The 25277-nt window shown below is 44.6% G+C and overlaps 1 protein-coding gene across 1 annotated transcript in view; it reads right to left on the minus strand.

Annotated features, from left to right (window-relative positions):
* LOC144773425 (glutamate carboxypeptidase 2-like) overlaps positions 1–25277 on the minus strand; it is a 508326-nt gene that overhangs the window by 320193 nt on the left and 162856 nt on the right. The window contains exon 6 of the mRNA XM_078658419.1: positions 18324–18510. Within this exon, the coding sequence (XP_078514545.1) occupies positions 18324–18510 (187 nt within the window). The remainder of the gene's footprint in view (positions 1–18323; positions 18511–25277) is intronic.

The following is a 25277-nucleotide window of genomic DNA, read 5'->3' on the forward strand; positions in this document are numbered from 1 at the left end:
GGTAAACAAAACAATTTTCAGCAGGATTTATTTTGTTATTCATGTTGAGCTTTATTTTCACAGTTTGTGTTTGTTTAGTCATACCAGGGCATGTGCACTGCTGTCCCGTAAGCGTGTCTTTTTCTCAGTCTTGACAGCAGCCTTTACAGAGTCACGCTGGTAAAGACAATCTTGTGATAAGAAGCTGTGACTGGCTATGATATAGCTGGTAATAATAGACACTGTATAATGAACTTGACGGGCTTCTTTCTTGCCAGCGTTAGCCCATCAGCTGGAACGTGCTGTAATGACGTTGGAGGGGGAAATTTCGGGAGACCCAGTTACTAGAATATTTTTTATGTATTCTGCTGCATTACATCTTCGCCCGATATTGCGGAGTCATACGACAGTGATACTGGGCAGATGCTGAAATGACCACTGACGGCAGCAGTGTTACCACTAGTTATTTCTCAGTTGTCTGACACCTGAATCGTTGGCAGGTATGGTAACGCCCCCCAGTCATTTACACAAAATATTTATGGGTACATTTTGAACAAGAGATTTAAATTGAAAGTGGCAACAAAAAAGTGCACATGTACTAACACTTCGTGTGGCAAGGCTTGGTGCAACCAAAACCATCTGCCAGTTGTCCCCATACAGCTTGTATTTACATGCTGAAAGCGAGTGGGAATTTTGCACTCTGCTTTAAATACTGCGGGAAATTCATTATTGCGCATAGCGTTTCCAAACAGGCACACGTGTGTGCTATGTTTGGTGACTTCCTTCCTTGTGAAATGTTGCTGGTGGGGTCTTGCTGTAGTGTGTTTAGCACCCATGCACGGTAGCCTCGTACATTGCCATTAACACTTAGGCAGTCCTAAAAGAATTCACGGTGCGGGAAACGACATTTGATTCGGACTCGGAAAGATAGAAGCAGCTTGAAGTGCACACTGCTCTTAGGCATCTTAATTTTTTAGGTCTCGCTGGAGACCTATTGCTGTGGAGTTGGCTCTCAAGGGAGACAGCCCTGGGCACGCGCGTCGATTTCACATAGTGGACGCGCATGCCCAGCCTCCCGGCACCGTGCACATCTCCTGTCTGTCCCACATTCACACAGCGCCTCTCTCAATCACGCATGCAGCCCCCCCCTGAACACACACACAGACACGCACAGGCACATACACACACATACACACACACACACACCCCCACCCGACCCCACCCGCCCCCCCTACAACTAAGCCCCACTCACTGCATCGACGTCCTTAGTCGCCCCTCCTGACTTCTGCAGCCACCGCGCGACAGCCGTGACGCTCCCGAACTTCCGGTTTCGGGACGTGCATGCTCACGGCTTGTTTAATTCTTCTTTTCGTTCCACGCTGCTATAATGGAGTAGTCCGTCGTTTGTCTCTACCGGTGTTAGTGTCTCTCGCACTGATGGCTGATGTTGCAGAAAATGCGCCTGGCGGTGGGTGACTTGTTTCTTTTAACACCCCTCCTCCTTCCCTCACAGTGGTAATTTACTGGAAGATTGTAAGTCTGTGCGCAGGAGGGTAACTGAGAAGCCACCTTAATACTACAGGGAGGGGCTAACTTCAGCACAGCACGCAGCTTCTACTTTTCTGGTACGTTCATCTCAATAAGTCAGACCAACTACGGAAGCACTCTTTCAAAATGTTAAACTTTATTTTTAATTCCTGTCCTCACTCAATGTATTTTAATTTTTAAAGCACTTAGAAACGGCAGGACTGCACGAAGTGCTATTAGTATTTCCACCAAGAAGTTCCCTTGCACGGACTTTGACAGTGCTCTGCGTGAACATCCAGCACATGTACTTAAACGTGAAAACGCATCCTGTCCTGAACACAACAAATGCAGGTGCAAGCAGCGGGCACAACTGACTTGTAATGCCAGTCCGTGAGGCATGTACCACGCTGCCCCCTCCACAAGAGTATGCATTTTCATAACATGAAACACACAGCTATAGCTTGGACCTGATGAAGGTCAGTATATTGTGAGCGCTCGTGCCTTTAACCTCGACCAAGGGGCAGTTTTCGCTGCATTTGTACCCTGTGGGTGTGCGTGAAACAGACTTAAGTTGTACTTCACAGCTCCTCACACTATCACACTTTGTATCAGGCATATAACACAGGTCTGTGCTGAGGAGGTCACAGGGGCAGCTGTGGGCACGGCTTGCACTAGTGTGTGTGTTAATCTCTGAACCTGTCCGGTGCGCCCTGAAGCACTTGCGTTACAGGGTTAGTTCACTTCATCTTTCCAGATAAAAAAAAGTGCTTTCTGTTCTTTATATCGAAGCCCCACATGTCGTGGGGATAATTGAGGAATCGTGGCCTCCTTCTTCGCGTTGATTCGGTCTCCTACGCAGCTCGCTGTCCATTCATCCATACATGTATCCATTCATCCATTGACTCGTCCCGTGCTGTCCAGTTGTTTATTCTTCTGCCCCAGATGCAACCATTCAGGACAGAGAGGCTTGAGGCGAGGTGCAGCGCCGAGAGACTGAGGCCTTGGCAGTCAGTGCGCTTTACACCATGCCTTGGATGCGTTGCGTATACGGTGCCTGGCACTGCTGCCGGGCTCTCCAGTTACAGGGATCTGTGCCCCAATCAGTGCCTAGGGGAGTCCCAGGTGGCCCCCACCGAGGTCAGGGCGGTCTGAAGCGGCCAAGAAATGTCATGGCCCCCAAGGGCCGCAGGTACCAGGTCAGCAACTTCACCTTTGTGGCAGCACCAAGCCCCCGTTCTGCTGTGGCTGTCCCTCACCTTCCATGGGGTGCGGCTCCCGTCTGTCCGCCCTTGGCTTTATTCGCCCCAATGTTCTCGCAACCCCCCTCCTGCCCTCGGTCACTAGCCTGTTCACAGCCCCTCCTCCACTCTTACCTCTCCTCGAACTCTCCCCCCTCTGCCGACCTTCACATCCACTGATGCGCCCTCTCCTACGTGCAGCGCCCCGGCTGCCTCCTCAGTCCTCAGTGTCCCTTGCCCGCCTCCACGCCTCCCCCTCTCTTCAGAGGAGGTGCTGCACACCCCGGATCCACGTTCAACAAACTTATTTTTACCATCGCCATATTCCAGTTACTCCTTATTCACCGTCTTCCCACCCCTTATCCACTCACTCGCCATTTACCCCTTTCCTGCCCATTCACCACCCTCCTGCCCATTCACCGCCGTCCTGCCAAGTCACCCCTCTCCCCCATTCACCCCTCTCATCTCCATCCACCCCTCTCCTGCCCATTTCAGTGCTCCTGTCCATTCTCTGCTCTCTTGCCCATTCACCACTCTCCTGCCCATTCACCACTCTCCTGCCCATTCACCACTCTCCTGCCCATTCACCACTCTCCTACCCATCACCGCTCTCCTGCCCATTCTCTGCTCTCTTGTCCATTCACCCCTTCTCCTGCCCATTTACCGCTCTCCTGCCCATTCACCACACCCCTGCCCAACACCGCTCTCCTGCCCATCCACCCCTCTCAAACCAGTCAATCCTCTCCTGCTCATTCACCGCCCTCCGCCCCATTCACCGCTCTCCAGCTCATTCATCCCTCTCCTGCCCATTCACCCCTATCCCACCAGTAAACCCTCTCCTGCCCATTCACCGCTCTCCTGCCCATCATCGCTCTCCTGCTCATTCACTGCTCTCTTGCCCAGTCACCCTCTCCCGCTATTTACCCCCTCCCGCCCCCCTCCTACCCATTGCCCCCCTCCTGCCCATTCACCCCCTCCTGCCCGTTCACCGCTCTCCTGCCCATTCACCGCTCTCCTGCCCATTCACCGCTCTCCTGCCCATTCACTGCTCTCCTGCCCATTCACTGCTCTCCTGCCCATTCACTCCTCTCCTGCCCAGTCATGCTTCTCCTGCCCAGTCACCCCTCTCCTGCCCAGTCACCCCTCTCCTGCCCAGTCACCCCTCTCCTGCCCAGTCACCCCTCTCCTGCCCCGTCACCCCTCTCCTGCCCCGTCACCCCTCTCCTGCCCAGTCACCCCTCTCCTTCCCATTGACAGCTCTCCTGCCCATTGACAGCTCTCCTGCCCATTGACAGCTCTCCTGCCCATTCACAGCTCTCCTGCCCATTCACAGCTCTCCTGCCCATTCACCCATTCCCTTCCCATTCACTGATCTCCAGCCCATTCACCCCTCTCCCGCCATTCACCCCTCTCCTGCCCATTCGCCTTTCACCTGCCCATTTAACTCTCTCCTGCCATTCACTGCTCTCCTGCCCGTTCACCGCTCCCCTGCCCACTCACCCCTCCCCCGCCATTCGCTGCTCTCCTGCCCATTCACCAGTCCTGCCCATTTACCCCTCTCCTGCTCATTCACTGCTCTCCTGCCAGGTCACCCCTCTCCTGCCCACCCACCTCTCTCCTGCCTATTCACTGCTCTCCTGCCCATTCACTGCTCTCCTGCCCATTCACATCTCCTGTCCATTCACATCTCCTGTCCATTCACATCTCCTGTCCATTCACCCCTCTCCCGCCATTCATAGCATTGATATAAATTTCACAAGAGTGCTATAGTGATAGCAGTCTTTGGCTCCCCTATAGTTCAGGTTACCACAAACAACACAAAGTGTTGCTGTGGTAATACCACGCCCTATAAATACTGATGCTGCAGGGTGCAGTAGGTGCCGCATGGAGTATTACCACATTACTTACAGCTCCGCATCTTAAAAGAAAGGATAACAATATAGTGTTTTTCCATGTGCAAAATCAGCCAAGACTCTACCCAGTTCCACCTGGTGAAAAACATGTGTGCAAACCCCCACTGATCTTGGAATCCTCAAGCGGACACAAACCATCTACAGCTCACTTGGTATTCTGCAGCTCTTTGAAGGAGGGACAACGTTTTTAATATGAGGTGAGGTTACTTGGGTTCAGGCTACAACAGTTACAAAAAGACACCCTGACAGTCTTGCACTCCAGATGTTGAGGTACAACACGACAATGCTGTGCGAAAACTTGTTTATATATTTTTTTGTGCAAAATTAGAACCCACACACACTCTGCACCCTCACACACACTGCACCCTCACACACACTGCACCCTCACACACTCTGCACCCTCACACACTGCACCCTCACACACTCTGCACCCTCACACACTCTGCACCCTCACACACACTGCACCCTCACACACTCTGCACCCTCACACTCTCACACTCCTCACACTCACACTCTGCACCCTCACACTCTGCACCCTCACACTCACACTCTGCACCCTCACACACTCTACAATGAAACATACACTCCAAATACCACTCAGTGCCACATAATTACACTCCTCATAATTACACTGCACTCAATGTAACATACACTCCAAATACCACTCAGTGCCACATAATTACACGCCACATAATTACCCTGCACTCAATGCAACATACACTCCAAATCCCACTCAATGCCACATAATTACACAGGACTCAATGCAACAAACACTCCAAATACCACTCAGTGCCACATAATTACACACCACATAATTACACTCTACTGAATGCAACACACACTCCACACAATACCACTCAGTGCCACATAATTATACGCTACATAATTACACTGCACTCAATGCAACATACACTCCATACAATACCACTCAGTGCCATATAATTACACGACCACATAGTTACGCTGCACTCAATGCAACATACACTCCAAATACCATTCAGTGCCACATAATTGCACGCCACATAATTACACTGCACTCAATGTAACATACACTCCAAATACCACTCAGTGCCACATAATTACACGCCACATAATTACCCTGCACTCAATGCAACATACACTCCAAATCCCACTCAATGCCACATAATTACACAGCACTCAATGCAACAAACACTCCAAATACCACTCAGTGCCACATAATTACATGCCACATAATTACACTCTACTGAATGCAACACACACTCCACACAATACCACTCAGTGCCACATAATTATACGCTACATAATTACACTGCACTCAATGCAACATACACTCCATACAATACCACTCAGTGCCATATAATTACACGACCACATAATTACACTGCACTCAATGCAACATACACTCCAAATACCATTCAGTGCCACATAATTGCACGCCACATAATTACACTGCACTCAATGCAACATACACTCCAAATAATAAAACTCAGTGCCACATAATTACACGCCACACAATTACACTCTACTGAATACAACATAACCTCCCCATAATACCACTCAGTGCCACATAATTATATGCAACATAATTACACTGCACTCCATGCAACATACACTCCAAATACCACTCAGTGCCACAAATTTACATGCCACAAAATTACACTCTACTGAATACAACATACACTCCCCATATTACCACTCAGTGCTACATAATTACATGCCACATACTTACACTCTACTCAATGCAACATAAAGACACTTTTTCTGTCTATCTATCGCCCTCACTCTGTCTATCTATCGCACTCACTCTATCGCCATCACTCTATCTATCGATCGTCCTCACTCTGTCTACCTATCGCGCTCACTCTATCTATCTATCTATCTATCTATCTATCTATCTATCTATCTATCTATCTCTCTATCTATCTATCTATCTATCTATCTATCTATCTATCTATCTATCTATCGCCCTCCCTCTATCTATCACACTCACTCTATCTATCTATTGCACTCAGTCTATCTATCGCACTCACTCTATCTATCTATCGCACTCACTCTATCTATCTATTGCATCAACACAGCATCACTCAGCCCCACCACAGCATCACTCAGGGGCACCACAACATCACTATGCGCTACCACAGCCTCACTGAACGCCACAGCATTACTCGTAGCCACCACATCACTCAGCGCCACCACAGCATCAATCTGTGCAACCATTCAACAACAACTGCTTCAAATATGTTCTCTCAATGTTTCAAGCTTTTTTACAAATGTCATAAAAAGATGTTAATATTTCACTTCTGTTCTTGGATTTTCGTCACAAGAAAATACAATTAACATAATCTTCACAAAAGTTATTTACAAAAGCTATTGCCATTATAAATTACAATAACTTTTATTTAAGTATTAATGATTAAAAAAATTAAAAGCCATTGTTATTTGTAATATCAATACATCTAAGTCACGTAAATACAACACGTATTGCATTACAAATGCTATAGGTGTCACATTTGCAAAAGTTAAAACTATTGGCATTGTAAATGACAAAGCTATTAATTTAGCTATTTTCAAAACCAACACATAAATAAATAAAAAAAATTGTCATTTACAATACCAATAGCTCAAACTTTCCTAATGTGAGACCTATTGCATTGCAAATGCTTGTTATATTTTCTAGACTGTTTTATGAAAAGCATGTGTACTCATTAACATTTTATAGAAACAGAGATTGGTCACATCTATGATGATTAAAAAACACACAAAACTTTCATGATAATGTTATTTATTTATTTGAAAAGTTTTATATAGCACTGGCTAGACCCGGAGTAATCAGAGCGCTTTACATGAGGATCAGCGAATTACAAGTTACAAAAGTTACATCAGTTACAGAAGCAAGTATGACATAGGAGAAAAACGGTGCTTACACAATAACATGCGTTTGTTAGTGCATAACATAACCAGGACAAACGACCAATGGGGCATGAAAGGCAAAGGGGGAAAGGCCAAAAGGAGAGTTAAGGGGTGGAGGGGGTCGACCAGGGGAAGAGGTCAGTAAGAAGAACAAAGGAGTAGTCCAGCAGCAGTGAGGGTCGGAAGAATGTCGCAAAGGTGTAGGACCCAGGTCACGGGATCCAATAGCACCATCCCCAAAACGGCGGGACATCCAAAAATCAACACAAAAACCACAAGGCAACTGATTGGAAGGCTCCACGCAAGTCTGGGAGAGGAGGGCAGACACAGGAACGTGGAGGGAGGAGGCAGGGGGGAATAAAACACAGCAGAGAGACGAAGAAAAACCATGTCCAATGTCCGGCTGGGTAGGGGAAGGCTGCGGGGGTGAAACCAAAGCCAATATCCTCTACAGCTGCCTAAACAGCTCCACCGGACATCGGCCATATAGGTCGGGCTCCGCGGTTTGTACAATGTATGTGGCTTCGCCCTGGGGGGCATAGTAAATTCCTCAGCCAATCCCCTCCTATTGTGGTCGTTTTTTCAATAGTATCATTCCAAACCTTTCCAATGCTTAAGTCCATTGTGTCAATGTCTGATCTGGAGATCTCGCCAAGGATTATTGCCTTGAGCTTGCTGGCTCCGCCAGTAATACCCAGATGGCCAGTCGCCACCTCAAGGTCAGGCAGACCAGCAACAATTATTACGGCACTGGGCGTCCCCTTGGTGGGCATTTTGAAGTCAGGCTGCTCACAAGTAACATGTATTGAGTCATAAAAAGCAAGAAAACATGCCCCCCACTTCGAGGCATTTCTCTCCTCCTTCCAGCCTTTCGGAAGTGGAGGCACAGTGACCAGACACAGGCTCACTCCGGTGTCCGTCCTGCAGATCGTAAAGATGTAATTTTACAGGGAGGGTTACAGTTCAACAAAATCTATAGCGATGTCTGGTTCAAAATTTGTGAGGTGTATTCATCAAATATGGAACTCATATTATGAACAACTTTGCTGTGGTATTCACACATGGATGGAATCTGTGGACATGATAGCATGCTAAGAAAGGCTAGAGGAGGTACAGAGGTTTTTCATCTGACTCAGTATGCAAATTTAGAACACCATTAAAGAAAACATAATGCATAAAGCAGTATGTAAATTTCCACAAACATTAACATAATTAGATGGGTTTACGCGACCCAACCTGCAGTTCATTTGCACCACAGCTTTTCATTCAAAGGCATCAGTATTCCACGCACACAGATTCTTGTATGAGGATTCTGAAAAAAACTACGCTTTGTTAATATTTGTTCACAAGAACCTATTCCTGCCAAGACAGAGCAGCTTCCACATCTTGGTAATGCCTGTTTAAATAAAAAGCTTTCCCAAAACTCGCCCTTGCACTAAAATCTGAACAAGAGGATGACCTAAAGTTAATATTCATTTTTAACATGCAACACTCTGTTTGATGTTCCACAGAATACCACTGGCATACGTAAGATCAAGCTCATACCACATTGTCAGAAATTGGGTTATTAATTTAGAAGGTGGTGAGCCCTAAATGTTTAATGAGGACAATCTGGTTAGGCAAAATAGTTCTTAGAAAAGTTCGGCTCAGCCCTCTGGGACAAAAAACAGGGAATGCCCAAAGAAGTGCCTGTTAAGTTTAAGCAGTACAGACCATTTTAAAGTCTAGAAAACAACATAAGGCACATACCAAACCAATTTAGAAAGAAAGGAATGTTTCATGAGCAGAAGGTCACCAAAACCATTACATCAGATAAGAACTAGAGATAAGAATCATTAACATTTTATAGCAAAAACGCACCCAAAAAAGTAAAGCAACCGTAAAAAACACCAGTTCCCACATGACTGGGACCTAAGCCTGATTCAGAATGATCACGATGGAGAGAAGGCTAGATACACCAAGGGGATATTCAGGTCAAATGTTTCCTACGAACTTTGTCTCAGAAATGGAAGTCCAAAATCCTTCAGTGGGGCAAGGTCCAAGGCTGAGGTCTGTGAGGGCCCCTCAAATGCAGATACTTCATGATCGCATTCCATTTTAAGCTTTTGCATTTTCAACAAAAGCTCAGGGCCAGACAAAGCTGGATTTTGTGGCAACCGATGGTGCTTCACCAGTCGGATACATCTGTCGCCTTACCGCAGTCCAAGGTTTTAGCCTCAGATGCCTGGGAGCTGCAGCTGGATAAGGTTACACAAGTCCGGGTATCTTTTCTGCAAGGTCTCCCGGTGAGCCCATTTTCAGCGAGGCAAATGAACTACAAGCTGGTGTGACCTCCCTGGGCTAACCTCAGCACATTGGCCCACTACTGCTGAGATGGAAAAATGAGTAAGTCCCACTTTACTCTAACTGCTAGAATGCATTTGTTTCTGGTCAGTCCTTCGGCTCCCAGGTCCTCTGGCTATGCTTCTAGGCACGACGGCTCTGACCAGCCAGGGACCCCTCAGCTTCCAGTCATCTTCGTTCAATTGGGACCTCTTGAATGCAAGAGCCACCCTGCTTTTGTGTCTGTGGAGCAACAAAAGAGGAATCCTAAAACTTTGCTCTTGGAAAGTAGTTTCAGTCCCTGGGTGCTATCAAGGATCAGGAGTCCATGAGTCCCTTCCTTTCACAAAGAGTCATGAGTCTTCTTTGTTCCAGCAGGGTCTTGTTCTTCAGATGAGTCTTCCCAGGTGCATGTATGTTTTGAGGAGGTGGTAGGCAGGTGCCAGTGTTATCCTGTGCATTACCTACTGATTGGAGTATTTTCCCTCCTTACTTTACTATAAAAGCACTAAATTCAAAATGGCTGAACCCTTCTTACCTATTGAAGGAGCTTCAGATCATCCCTTAGCCACACCCTCTTAGAGGAGTTCTCCTCCCCTTTGGCATAGTCAGATCTGAACCCTCAGAAAAAGCAGTTTTTATGGAGACTCTTATAAATAGAAAGCCAATAGAGGGATTGAGGACGGGTTACCTATGAATGAAGCACAGTGCTTCAACTACTAATCAAGCTCCTTGATTTCCAATTGTTTGTACGAAATGTAACTCCCACATATAGACTACTGCAATAATCCATTCAGGATCAAATCATGACCATAATAGTATGACATTTGTCAAAACTAAGTAGAAGAACAGGGTGATGTTTTTTCACCATAAAGGTACGTAAACAGATGATAGACAAGACCTGTCAATGCATATGGAGCAAGTCTTCAACTTTACACCCCCCCCCCCCCACAACTCTTGAACAGAGGGGTAATGATAGGAGCAGCGGCCAAACTCAGGTCACCAGAAAACAGGTTGCCACAAGAAAACCTGGCCACTGGCGACAAAATCTCAGTCTTAGTTAATGAAAGAAAAAGGTCTGTAGCACATGAAAAAACACGATCCACTGTTATGTGCATATTCTATGTGTCATGCAAACAGACACAGACTGAAATATTAGGATATAATACCTGTTTACTAAGAACTCTCAACAGCTACATAAAGAGAACATACCATCAAGAACAAACTACTACCGAAATAGATTACTAAGTTTCATGCAGAAGGACACAGACTCAAATATTAGGATATAATCTTTGTTTACTAAGACCTCTCAAAAGCAACATAAAAATAACATACTATCAAGAACAAACTACTAGTGAAATAGATTAATGGATAGCCTTTTGAGTTAAACGTAAGAGAGCACAAACCAATCAATAATTATGCTTATTTCCCATTCTCAGGTGTTGTTGCAACTAAGACTATTGGCCAACTGATTGTTTTTTCTCTTCCACTTTTGCTGGCCCCAGGGATGTCCATCCATCTCATTTGTTACTGAAGGTTGGAGTCTCTGGGTACTGGCAGATTGCCCTAACTGATGGGGAAAGAGAGAGGTCAGCATTCTCCACACCAGATGGGCGCAACCATTTCAGTGTGATGCCCTTTGGGATGAAGAATGCCCCTACCACCTTTCAGAGGTTGGTCAACCAGGTGTTGGCTGGACTGGAGGATTTCAGTGCCGCCTACCTGGATGACATTGCAGTGATCAGTGAACATCTGCACTACCTCTGGGAAGTGTTGAAGGTGCTCGGAGGACAGGCCTTAAGATCAAGGCGAGTAAGTGCCAGATCGGGCAGGTTCCTGTGGTGTACTTGGCACACCAGGTTAGGAGCGGCCAGGTGGCGCCCCTACAGCCCAAGATTAATACCATTCTGGCTTGGGAACCCCCCAAGACCCAGACTGAGGTGAGAGACTTTTTAGGACTCACAGGGTATTACAGGAGGTTTGTTAAAGGGTATGGCAGCATTGTTGCTCCCTTGACAGAGCTGACTTCTAGGAAGCAGCCCAAGAAAGTGAACTGGACTGATGCCTGCAGGAAAGCGTTTGATGCCCTGAAATCTGCCATGTGCACGGCACCCGTGCTTCAGGGGTATTCATTGTGCAGACAGATGCTTCAGAGCATGGTGTAAGGGCTGTGCTCTCACAGTTAAATGAAGAGGGCCAAGACCAACCTGTAGACTTCATTAGTAGGAGGTTACTTCCCCGGGAACAGAGGTGGGGTGCGATTGAGCGTGAGGCATTTGATGTGGTCTGAGCAATGAAGAAGTTGAGACCATACTTGTTTGGGACTCACTTCCGGGTTCAGACAGACCACAGGACCTTCAGATGGTTGATGCAGATGAGGGGTGAGAATCCAAAACAGTTGAGGTTGTCCATTTCCCTACAGGGGATGGACTTTATGGTGGAACACCACCCTGGTACAGAACACGCCAATGCGGATGGTCTGTCCAGACGTTTCCACCTTTTCGAAGAGAACTCCCAAGAGAGTGGGTTGTTCTCCCCACATTTGAGCGGGAGGAGACACGTTGGACTTGGCACCATTGGCGTGAGTCTCCCTTCCATTTTTTGCTGTTGCCTCATGTGTTTTTGCTGGTCTAGATGCTTTGGGCACTTTGCCACTGCTGTTCAGTGCCAAAGTGCAAGTGGTCCCTTTGGTGAATTGTTGGTATGGATTAGTGATTCCCTGATTGGTTATTTGATTTACTTGTCAGACCCTAGTACAGTGCACTATGTGTGCCCAGGGCCTGTAAATCAAATGATGCTGGTAGACGCACACTTGCCAGTCCCTAACCCTTCCCTTTTCTACATGTTAGTCACCCCTAAGGTAGGCCCAAGGTACCCCTGTGGGGCAGGGTGCATTGTATGTGAAAGGTAGGACATGCCCTGATGTGTGTGGCATGTCCTGATAGTGAAATACTAATACTTTCGTTTTTCACTATGGCAAGGCTATCTATTCCCATAGGCCAGAATGGGCAGTTTGTTTATAACATCTTATAATCATGACTGACCCTAGGAACAAGATATGAAAATAAAGTTTAATAGGCCTGAACTCAGAATGTTAAGATGCATCCATTAGTGAGGGTGATTTTTACATTCTGTGTTTGAAAATACCACTTTTAGAAACTCGGTATTTTAGGTTTGTGTATTGCAAGTCTGGCTTTTGGATGACAGGGGGCTGGAAAGGGCGGTGGCTCCAGAAGTCTGATGAGTCGAGGCTGGGATGAATGGACCTGGGTTGAATTTAGAGTAGGGGAGGAGATTTCCATTCACCTGCCTGGGCCAGGTCTGCTTTCAAAAATGCTGTCTCCACCTCCTGCCAGGAAGCTGCACCAGGGTGGACACAAATGGTTATGGCTGGGTAAAGACACTCTCTGCTTTCAGAGAACAAAGGATTTGTGTGTATAAAAAGAGGGGCCCAGACCCCAGACTTTTTTAGATCACTTCTGGGAAATCAAGAGGAAACCTTTGCCAAGGAGAAGAGCCGGAGAAGCTGAGGAGGAATTCTGCCCCTGTGCTGTTTGCTGTCTGGGGTTGGCCTGCAGTGGCTGCTTGCTGCCAAGGAAAGGAGAAAAAGGACTTTGCTGTTTGCTTTGTCACCTGCTTGAAGAAAAGATCTCTAAGAGCTTGAAACTGAACGTGCCTCCTGTTCTGAAGTCTCAGGAACACAAAGACTTCACCCCTTCTGTCTCCATGCATCTGGAACAGTTGTTTCAGCTGCTACAGAAGGAAATTGCAACACCGACCCCAGCGAGCGACACCGTAATCTGCAACAAAGGCGTGAGGGCTTCTCCGATTTGCGAAGTATACCCGACTCCAGCCGCTGTGCCACATCGATGCCAGAAAGCGACGACGTAACCTGCCCGAAGAGGTGAGCGCTGCTCTGACTTGTGATGTGGGCCCGACGCCTGCTGCTGTACCGCATTGACTCCAAAGCTGACTTCTTCACGGAGCCGATCCTCGACGAGGGTGACCGCGAATCCATCAACATCATGACATGGTAAGGAACAGTGGTTTTGGCGCCATTGTGACGTCACCTCCCCGACGCAGTAAGGAACAGTTGTCTCGCCAGCGCTGCAGTAAGGGCCAGAGGTTTCACCTCCCCATGGGTCGTAAGGAGCTGACGCCGCGCAGCGCCTACAAAGCCGCATCTCACCGACGCCGTGGACTGTCTTCATTTTCATCCATTCCAAGGCACTGTTCTTTGGGATATATGACGGTACCACGCGTACTTTTACAACGCGTACCGTTACAACGCTACTTTTACCACGCAAGTCGTTACAACGACTTGCGTGGAGGGGCGCTGGATAGTAAATTTTTTAATTTACTATTCCAACTCCAGTCCCCGTGGACTCTAGGGAAAGGAGTTGGATAGTAAATTAATCTATTTACTATCCTGGAGCGCCCCCCAGCGCAAGTCGTGGTAACGACTTGCGTGGTAAAAGTAGCGTGGTAACGGTACCGCGTTGTAAAAAATGCGTGGTTACCGTTGTATACCGTTCTTTGGGGGTCTGCTTGACTCCGGGCCCGACGCCGCGCACCTCGCGGTCTACGCCGTACTTTGGCATTTCTTCTATCACGATGTCGTAATTACTCAAAGTGGAGTTATTTGTTGCTAGAGACTGCATTTAAGTGAATAACCTATTTTTAAGGATACTTTGATTACTATATTGTGGATTTTTGTCGTTTGGCCTTGTGTTAAGTCTAGATACAGATTATTTATTTTTCTAAACTTGTGTGGTGTCCATTTGTAGTGTTTTCACTGTGTTACTTTATGTGTTCACAAATGCTTTACACACTGCTTCTGAGATAAGCCTGTCTGCTTGTGCCAAGCTACCAAGGGGTGAGCAGGGGTTATTTTATGAGTGTATCCCCCTTACCCTGACTAGAAGCAAGGGCCCCCATTTGGACAAACGTATCTATCTCTGCCAACTAGAGACCCCCATTTCTAACACACACTTTATCAGCCACCGATTGTATCCCTTTAACAGGTATTAACATGTTTGACTAATGGACCAAACAACAGATTACTGAAGTACAGTAGATAAAGAAAACTACACCACCCATAGTCATTGGCTCAGTCCTTAGACATGATAGCTTGATCTTGTATGTATTGATAAGCCAGACCTCTGTGAATTCATGAATTGTAAGCAGCTTTTGTGCAGATGAACTAGCATGGATAAGGACTCCTAGGGGTGAGTTTGGTGGGGGGAGCAACTTGCACATACCAACAGTTTCAGTGGCTATTTAAGGAACAGACATACAAAAAGAGGGGTGTGTGGGTCCAAGCGGGTTGCAGCTTTGGGGATGGTGAACAGAAGATTACATTTTCATAGTTCATTTCTAGGTAAGATATGGGTAGAGTGTTGGGATTCAAATGTGCAGGTGAGCCCTACATCAATATGGAAGGAGGACCATAGGAAGGGTGAAGAGAGAGAAATTAGTATGCTAGAAAAGGCAGGATGCACATATTCATTTGATATTGATGAGATGCTTTTCATGAATTAAATTCATGGTCAGAGAGCAGTAGATTTATCAGGGTTTACAGGAATGAAGGACTGTGTGAGGTAAAGCAAGAATGATATGTCATACGTAATGTGATTGCACATTTCCTTTGAAATCATGAAAGTTCAGGAATGGAGACTAGGCAAGGTGGGTAGTTGGAGGTTAGTGCACTTGATAGATTTGGATTTACGGGGAATTATTTCCTGGTTTTACGGTGGGCAGTCCAGAGCAAGGATGGAAGCAGCAGTATAAAACCTCCTCCTGCAATAGCTCTGCTGCCTGGCAACATTTCTTCTTGTTTTGGCTACTTTATTGTCGCTGTTTTCTTCTAAGATGTAATCCCTGACCTTTTGTTGTGTTTTAATTTTTCAATTCCCTTTATCTTTTTTGTGAGGTTACCTTGATCTTCTGTTTCATTGCACTTATGCTGAACCTTGAGCCTCTTTCACCATCATGGGTCTTCATTTCTGGCTCCGGTATGGACATGGATCTCAACAGGGTTTATCACTGTCAGATGTTCTTGAAATGAAATTAAATGAAATAGTATTTAATATAGCGCGCAGCTACTCAAACTAGAGTTTCCTGGTGCACTGCAGCGGAAAAAGTAGTTGGAAAAATGGGACGGATTTGTTTTTTTAAAAGCTAGGTTTTTAGGTTTTTCCTGAAAGCTAGCACAGCTGTGGTTAGTCTCAGAGGTTCAGCTAGGCTGTTCCACATCATTGCGCCTGGAAAACTAAAGGATCTTCCACCTGTGCGTGCACAGCATATTTTGGGCATGATAGCCAGGTTAGTCTTAGTAGATCTAAGGGATCTAGATGGAATGTAGCGTTTGATGCGCTTATTGAGGAAGCCGGCTACTAAGTGGTAGAAAGCTTCGAAAAAGATGATCATCGCTTTGAAGTCAATCTGTTCCTTCATGCATAGCTAATGAAGAGACCTTAGAATGAGGGTTATACTAGATCTGGGTTTGGATCTCACTATCGCTTTTGCCAATGCATTGTGCACCACTTGCAGGCACTGGATAAAACATTTGGGAAGACTGAAGTAGAAACTGTTGACATAGTCGAGTTTAGATGTCACCTGAGTCTGCAACACAATCTTTCTGCTGTCTAGTGATAGCATTGGCAGTATTTTTTTTAACATGCGAAGTATGCCAAAGCAAGCGTCTGTTAGATTTGAGATCTGAGATTGCATGGAGAGTGGGTTGTCAATGACAATTCCTAAATTTTTTACTTTCTCCTTAGCTGTGGGCGGAGTCGGCAGGTCTTTTGGCCACCACATGCTCCAGTTGTACGTTTCAGGTTGTCCAAAGAAGACGATTTCTGTTTTGTCTGAGTTACACTTCAGCTGATCTATTTAAAGCCAACTAAACACCTTTGTGAGGCAAGACCTAGTCATTTTGCCGTCAAAGTTGATTCCTTTATCACATGTAAAAATCAACTGTGTCATCTACGTAAGAGGCGATTTTAGCGCCCTCTTTCTCTACCAAAAGTGCAAGGGTGATAGATATATATTAAAAAGGGTGGGACTGAGAATAGAGCTCTGGTGGACTCCCACATTCATGGCTGGGACAGGAGATGAGAAAGGGGGTAGCCAGATATCCTGAGATCTGTTTTCTAGGAAGGAGGACATCCATGTTAGGGCGAATAACCCCAGGCCGATGATGGCTTGTCTATCTAGGAGCCTCTCGTGAGGGACTGTATAAAAGGCCGCCGACAAAACGAGTAATATCAGAACAGCCTTTCCTCCTTGGTCTATCTTACCCTTGATAAATTCAGTCACCTTCAGTAGAGCAGACTCTGTACTATAGTTGTCCCTAAAGCCTGATTGGGACTCATGAAGAAGCTTCCAGTCTTCAATGTGTTTTTGGAGGGCCCTGTTAACATGTTTCTCTAGAACTTTAGAGAGGGCAGGAAGAAGGGAAATTGGCCTATAGTTGGCAGGGTCCGTCTGTTCGGCATTAGTCTTTTTTAGGAGGGGAAGAATCTTTGCTTCTTACATCTTACATATGTATTTCCACTTTTGCACTTTTTTAATCTATACTACTATTATAAAGGAAGAACTTTGAACCTTTTAGGCAGGTAAACTCGGGAACCACAGCGCCAATCCACACACCCGATACATCGTTGTAATCGTCAGGGTGTGCAGATGGACATAGGCTATATAAACTTAATAAATATACGTTATTTAAAAAATGTACCAAAAAAAAGTAGTCCCTTGGAAGAAGTGCCGGCCGCGACGTGCGTGCTGACGTGAGGAGCGCGGGGAGGAGCGGCGTCCAGGAGCGCGAGGAGGACTGGCGGACATGGCGTGGGGAGGAGCGGTGAGGAGCAGCGGACAGGCGGTGAGGAGCGGCGGACAGGCGATGAGGAGAGGCGGACAGGCGGGGAGGAGCGGTGAGGGGCGGATGAGGTAGGTTATTTATTTATTTATTTAGGAGCGGTGAGCGGCGGAAAACTGAAGCAAAAATGACAATCGTGAGCAAGAGGAAGCAAACGGAGCATTACAAAAGTGAGCCAAACGGTGCATTACAGGAGGAAAAAGTTACGTGTACGAGTTACAAAAGCGTACATCGTGAGCAAGAGGAAGCAAACGGAGCGTTACAAAAGTGAGCCAAACGGTGCATTACAGGAGGAAAAAGTTACGTGTGCAGGTTACAAAAGCGTAGAAAGTAAACATAGAGGTATAGGAGGAAAAAGTGACGTGTGCAGGTTACAAAAGCGTACAAAGTAAACATAGAGGTATAATACTGCAATATATGGAGGAAGGCTCTGGGGGACCCACGGACAACATTGGGGCGGGCGGGGGCCCTGAAACCTAATTGCTCCTGGACAACGTCGGGACGGGCTGCTAGTTTCTAATAAAGTGTTAAAGAAACTTAGTAAGAAAATAAATTATACACATCACAACTTGCCTTTTGCTGGATAACCTGGGGTCAATGGGTCACCGGCTCCATTCAGGTTTAGGACATTCCCACGCTGAGCACCACCTCCAGGAAGGTTCCAGCCATCTGGATAGGGCTCTACTCCTGGTGCACAATAATCAGCAGGGTCTGAGTAGAGAATGATTCCTTTGGCGCCTGCCAGCTCCGCATTCTTAACCTGTTGAATATAATTTTACCTTTATCTGTTGTCAGGTTTTACAAACACCTGTATGAAATTCAGGTATGATCCTGGATTATACACAAATAGAATTAAAATTAACAAGCACTGGAAAAGCCCAAAAGCCTTTAATGTACTAACATACGCAAACATTTGCACTTTGTATGTTTTCATGCATTAACACATTAAAACCAGAAAGGCTGGCTTTGCCAGTGCATGTGTAACTTCATATAAATCCTAAAAAATTTTTTTTACACAAATCTAAAAAATTAAAGGACTAAAATGTATATATAACCCCAGTTAGTAGACTTAGGTTTTAATTTGAAAAGGAACTTGCCATGCCGACTTCCAAGGAATAAAAGTGTTTGCTCTGGCAACCAAATAACATTTTCATTTGAGGAGTTTAGCAGTGGATCGGAATGGTCTTAGTCTTAATGGTCAAAGTCATTATGCATTTCATTCACCATTTTTCTTATACTCTATGCTTAATTTCTGACTTGAAGACAAAATATCTCTTTAATGATGTACCAACATATCCATTTATCTACTGCTTACCGAAAGTGCATAAAGGAGGTAAATTCCCTCCCGGAACACCCATTATAGCTGGTATTGGGTCCCCTACAGAAAAAATCTCAGAGTACATAGATCTATTCCTCCAGCCTCTGGTCACCAATCTTCTTTCATTTATCCAAGATACGGGGGACGTCCTCAATAAAATTGGAGATGTGGACTGGGTCCCTGGCCACTATTTGGTTACGATGGATGTATGCTCGTTGTATACGAGCATACCTTGTGAAATCAAATTTGTCTACACTACGTGATTCCTTTGGACTGAAAAGAAGTGTCTGTGCAAGAATGCAAATTGAAGAATGGTGCTGAATGCACAGGGATAACAGTGACTTGATATGATGTGTGCTGGTGTTTTTGTTTCTTATGGATGTGACATTCTGTAACACCGTTGGTGGACAGACTGTCTTTGGTTAATGCTTAAGGTGGATAAGCATTTTACACTAAGGCCGCACCTAATAGTTGGTCTATATATAAAGATAGATGTGTTGTTCTCATACAGTATAGAGACAATTTTTGATGTGCAGATCGGATAGAGCAAATCCGCCCCTTCTGTAATGTTATGTAAAAAAAAGTTTGCTGATCTAGCACTCATCAGTCTCAGAACTATTGTTATCCAATGTATGTGAAAAGATCTAATTTTACTAGTCAATGTAAATAAGAAGCGTATAATCTTGAAGTATCAATTGCTGATTGAGTAAAACCGTACGTTTTGAACAAAGGGAAATAACAGCATGGCCACCTTTGATGACAACAGAGATGCTTTGCTAGAGGATCTATTCAGTGAGAACCCCGGAAAAAAACTAACTAATCCTAAGCTGTTGCCTAAGGAAGGAATGCGACAAAAATTTATGAGGGTAGAAAGAGTAAAACAACAAGAACTTTCCCGATGGTGGGATGCCACTGTCTTGCGCAAATACATTGATAAAGAACAGGTACCAAGAGGCCTACGGGTTCTAATTTTCCCCTCGTTTGAGGATTTGGACAAAGGTCACCTGAAAGAGTGGGAAAAATTGTTGTTACAGTCCTCTATGGGAATGATGGATATCCTTATAAGAGATGCTGAGTTAAACCGTGAAAAGCTTCTCTTGGAAATTGCTAGTCTAGAGAAAGAAATACAAGATATAAATTTACCGGGAGTAGCAGAACGAAATTGGGTCATCTTAAAAGATGAGCTGCAAAAACATCAGATGTATTTGCGTGAAAAGAAATCTCAGAAAATCAAACGTGATGAACGTGACTACAAAAATGGCAGGGTGTACACTTTCGCGAGAAAGTTTGATAACATCAAACCTTACAATATTAGAGAAGGCTCTGAATGTACAACACAGTCAGCAGGTACAACAAGCATGTCTGACATATCGAGCATAAGTAGTATAGCGAGCAATGAGTCAGCCAGAACATCTAGTGGTGTAGTAGGTCTGGTCCCTGATCCTATTTTTTTAGAACTACAACGCTTCAGAAAGGGCAACGAGGAAGCCTTCAAAAAAGATAGGAACCTAAAAGAACGAGGAGGGACACCAAAAGAACAGAATCAAAAAGAAAAGGTGGGTGTCACAACAAGATCAGGGACACAGAACCAAAAAATGTAAAAGATGTCTTGAACGTGGAGACGTGTGATAAAATTAACATTGTCAATCTGTCTGATTATGTGTTGTCAAATACTGAAATAAAGATACTAAGCAAAGGACTTGGTTTTTGTCCTAGTGCTACACCAGATTTTGCTTTATTCCACATTAGTTGTTTCAAATGTGTTAGAAACATCAAATTTTTTAAATACTTTCAAGATAAACCACATACTTTGGGCAGGGGTTTACGAACGAATACAACTGACTCTAACCCATCTATTAAGGAAATAAAAGATGTACACTTATTGTTAAGTTTGGATGATGGGGAAGAAGTGCCAAGTTTGGAATCGGTAGCCGTAGACTTAGATTTTGACACCTATACAGATATAGATAGTGGATTTAGAGCCAAATCAAGATTTACACCTCTGTTACAAAGAAGGAAATAACATCGATAGTTTTCAACACAATGTTATGTTAGATCTGTATAAATTGGAAGATAAATATCACACAAACCATAGGTTCAAAAGGCAAAATATAACTCTGGAAGAACGTAGGGCAGTGACAAATCTCAAAAAACTGACTCCCTTGTCATCCGAGAGGCTGACAAGGGAGGGAACGTAGTACTGATGAATCATCGTGACTATGTAGCAGAGATTGACAGACAGTTTGGCGACATGAGCACTTACATGAAGTTGAGTGGCAATCCCATAAAAGAAACTAAAGATGCAATATTCAACCAGTTAAAATCTTGGAATGAACAATGCTTAATTTCTGACTTAGAGACAAAATATCTCTTTAATGATGTACCAACATATCCATGTATCTACTGCTTACTGAAAGTGCATAAAGGAGGTAAATTCCCTCCCGGAAGACCCATTATACCTGGTATTGGGTCCCCTACAGAAAAAATCTCAGAGTACATAGATCTATTCCTTCAGCCTCTGGTCACCAATCTGCCTTCATTTATCCAAGATACGGGGGACGTCCTCAAGAAAATTAGAGATGTGAACTGGGTCCCTGGCAGCTATTTGGTTACGATGGATGTATGCTCATTGTATACGAGCATACCTTGTGAAATCAAATTTGTCTACACTACGTGATTCCCTTGCACTGAAAAGAAGTGTCTGTGCAAGAAGGCAAATTGAAGAATGGTGCTGAATGCACAGGGATAACAGTGACTTGATATGATGTGCGCTGGTGTTTTTGTTTCTTATAGACGTTGAACAACATCGGCCTGAGCCCTGGGGGACGCCGCAGATGATGTCGGTGGCTTCGGATCGAAAGGGTGGGAGGCGGACGCTCTGGGTTCTACCGGAGAGAAAGGACGTGGTCCAGTCAAGGGCCTTCTCTTGGATTCCGGCTTCTTGGAGGCGTGACTTTAGAGTGCGATGGCAGACCATGTCGAAGGCGGCTGACAGGTCCAGGAGGATGAGGGCTGATGTTTCGCCGTTGTCTAGTTGGCGCCTGATGTCGTCTGTGGCGGCGATGAGGGCTGTCTCGTGCTGTGGTTTCGTCTGAATCCAGACTGGGACGAGTCCAAGATGTTGTTGTCTTCGACGTTGCGGGCCAATTGCATGTTGACGATTTTCTCGATGACCTTCGCCGGAGACGGGAGCAGGGAGATGGGCCGGAAGTTCTTGAGGTCCTTGGGGTCTGCCTTGGGCTTCTTTTTTTTTTGCAGAATTTTATATAGCGCGAACTAGAACCGAACCGAATCAGTTATCAGAGCGCTTTACATAGCACCAGTTACGTTACATGAGGACGGACACACATTCATTTTAGGCACGGGGAGATTAAGTGATTTGCCCAGAATCACAGGGGGGTTTTGGCGTTGTTGGGGTGCGATGGCTGCGTCTGCTGTGTTGAATACGTGGTGTGGGCACAGGTCACATGTACTGTTTTGGGTGGAGAAGCACACCTTTTTAACTGTATTTTTTGCTTACTACTAATTCTGTTTGATTTGTTCTATACAAGCGTGCTGCTGAGGTGGCACGTCTATCCGCACACCGTGCCTCAACGAATGTACCTCCTAACTTGAGTGGACTGGCCGCTCAACCTCTGCGCACTGTTGCTATATGTTGAATCAAACGGACATCAGAGCAGAAAAGACATTCATATTGGAATTGTTGCATTTCTGTTTGTATCACAGTTATTTTGAATGGGACTCAAATTTCTTTTTACAACAGAGCGGAACTTCGATGGGATTTGCTGGGGCTCCAGCATATGCCAACACATTTATGGCAAAGTTCGAATCAGATTTTATATACACAGATGAAGACTGGCGGGAAAAAAGTATTTTGTATCAAAGATTCATCGATGATATTTTTGTGTTGTGGTCAGGTAGCAGAGAAACTTTGGAAAAGAAAATTAATCTGCTGAATACACATATTGAGCAAATCAAGTTCACTCACACCATCAGTGACTGTGAAATCTCATTTTTGGATGTGGCTATAAATCTAAATGAAGGAAGAATTTGTACTGAAGTATTTCGAAAAGACACTGATGTGAATAATTCACTCTTGTACCAGAGTTTTCATCCACAGAATCTTAGACAATTTACCAATGTCTCAATACATGAGGATAAAAAGGATTTGCACAGAGCCTGAGAACTTGGAAAAGCATTTAAATTTACAACACTCTAAATACATTGAAAGGGGGTACCCCCATAAAATCCTTGAAAAAACCAAAGAACGGATTAAAATGTACTACAGAGAGAACCTTCTCAAACAAAAGCCGAAGACAGTCCAGAATAGGCAAGTGTTTGTATCAAAACTCTCCACGAGTTCAGTAAAAATCAAAAATATTATCACACGGCATTGGGAACTTTTACAGCATGAACCAGACTTTGAGGGAATATTTTTGCAAAGACCTATTTTTGCATACACCAGGTCAAAAAATCTGAAGGAGTTGTTAAACAAACCATCGATTCAGCATGAAAGAGTCCATAAAGGGAGGAAACGTTGTATGAACTACGTTCATTGTAATAACGTCATTATTGGGGCTAATTTGCATCACCCACAGACGGGGAAAACATTATTATTACACCATGATTGTGATTGTAACTCCAACAATTTGATTTACTACATCAAATGCCCATGCGGAAAACTCTATGTGGGAAAGACAGAGCGAAAATTAAAACTGCGCATATCAGAACATAAGAGCACCATCAGGAATGCCAACATCAAGAGCAATCTTGCAAAGCATTGGCTGGAAAATAAACACAACATCTCCCAGATACAGTTCTCAGTTCTGGAAAAAATTACACAACGAGAAGGATCCCTCCTTCAATGAGAGATATTTTGGATAAAAAGACTAGGGACTCAGGAGCCAAAAGGGCTTAATGAAAAAATTGACTATTCATGTTTTCTATAAGTAGGGTGCACCCATAGGGGAATGCAGTTGTAGGTTTCTGACTGACTAATTGAGGTTTGTTATACTGTTGTATATATTATGCATTTTGTAAGAAAGTTCTTTTCGGTACTTTTTGATTATTATTTTCTTATTATTTTCACATTATTTTCACATTATCTGTCTTTTATTTCTTTTTTCTTGTCGACCGGCCATTGAGGTCACCAGGGAATATCAAGGCGTCGGTTTCAGATAGTGTTCCTAGTGATTAGCCCACTGCACGTTAAGAATCCAGAAGATTGGCGATGAGGTTCTGCTTAGTTAAGTGTTTGATCCCAGAAGTTGAGCCCTAGTTAAGATGGCGGAACGTGTTTGATCGCGTTCGCACAGGAGGTTGTGTAGTCCGTTTTTAGTGTCGGTACCGGAAACTATTGAGTGTGCACGGAGGAGGTAGAAATAAATTGGGAGATCCCGCCAGAGGCTCGAAAACGAACGGCAGCAAAACTAAGGGGAAATGAAGAGAGCACCGAAGTTGTGGAGATCAGGTAACGAGGAGAGCTAGGGGCAAGGTAGCACTGTGGGGAAAGAAGTGAGACTGAACAATTCGTTATGTTTTTTAGGTGTCAGAAGTTTGAAGTTGTGAAGGCAGAGGCTGATTGTTTGTGATTCATCAAAGATATAGGTAAGACGTGGTGAAAGTTTTGAGAACTGGGGTCGGTCACGGTTGTGACAGAATGTAGTTTCATTGGGGATATTGTTTACTTTTCAGACATACGGAGCTAAATTTTGAGGTGTGGATTGTGAGTATATTTTATGAAATGTTTCCCACAGTTTCTTGGTGAGGTGGTGGAGTCTATACACAGAACTTTCATCATTTATTTTCCTGTATTGCCCGCTATAATCAGAATTTTGTGAAAATTACATGAAATAAGAAAACATTGTTACTCATGTTATGTATATATTTAGTTTCAGGCCCCTGAGGAAGAGTCCTTTGGGACTCGAAATGCATCGGGCAACATCAACATGTTATATCTTCATGAGTTGTAAAATTACACTGTTGATAATTATGAAAAAAACAGAAACATGTCAATGTATTTGAATTGATGATTACAATCAAATTGAAAATTAAAAAATTATGTTCGTAGAGTGAAAATTGAGTATATGTTCATGTATAAGAGTGTTAAAAACTCTATGTTTAAGTTAAATGTACTTTGAGCATAAATATAGTGGAGATTGTTGTGAATATTTCACATATAGCAACAGTGCGCGGAGGTTGAGCGGCCA

The sequence above is a fragment of the Lissotriton helveticus genome, chromosome 8 (assembly GCF_964261635.1).
Source record: "Lissotriton helveticus chromosome 8, aLisHel1.1, whole genome shotgun sequence".
Lineage (NCBI taxonomy): Eukaryota > Metazoa > Chordata > Amphibia > Caudata > Salamandridae > Lissotriton > Lissotriton helveticus.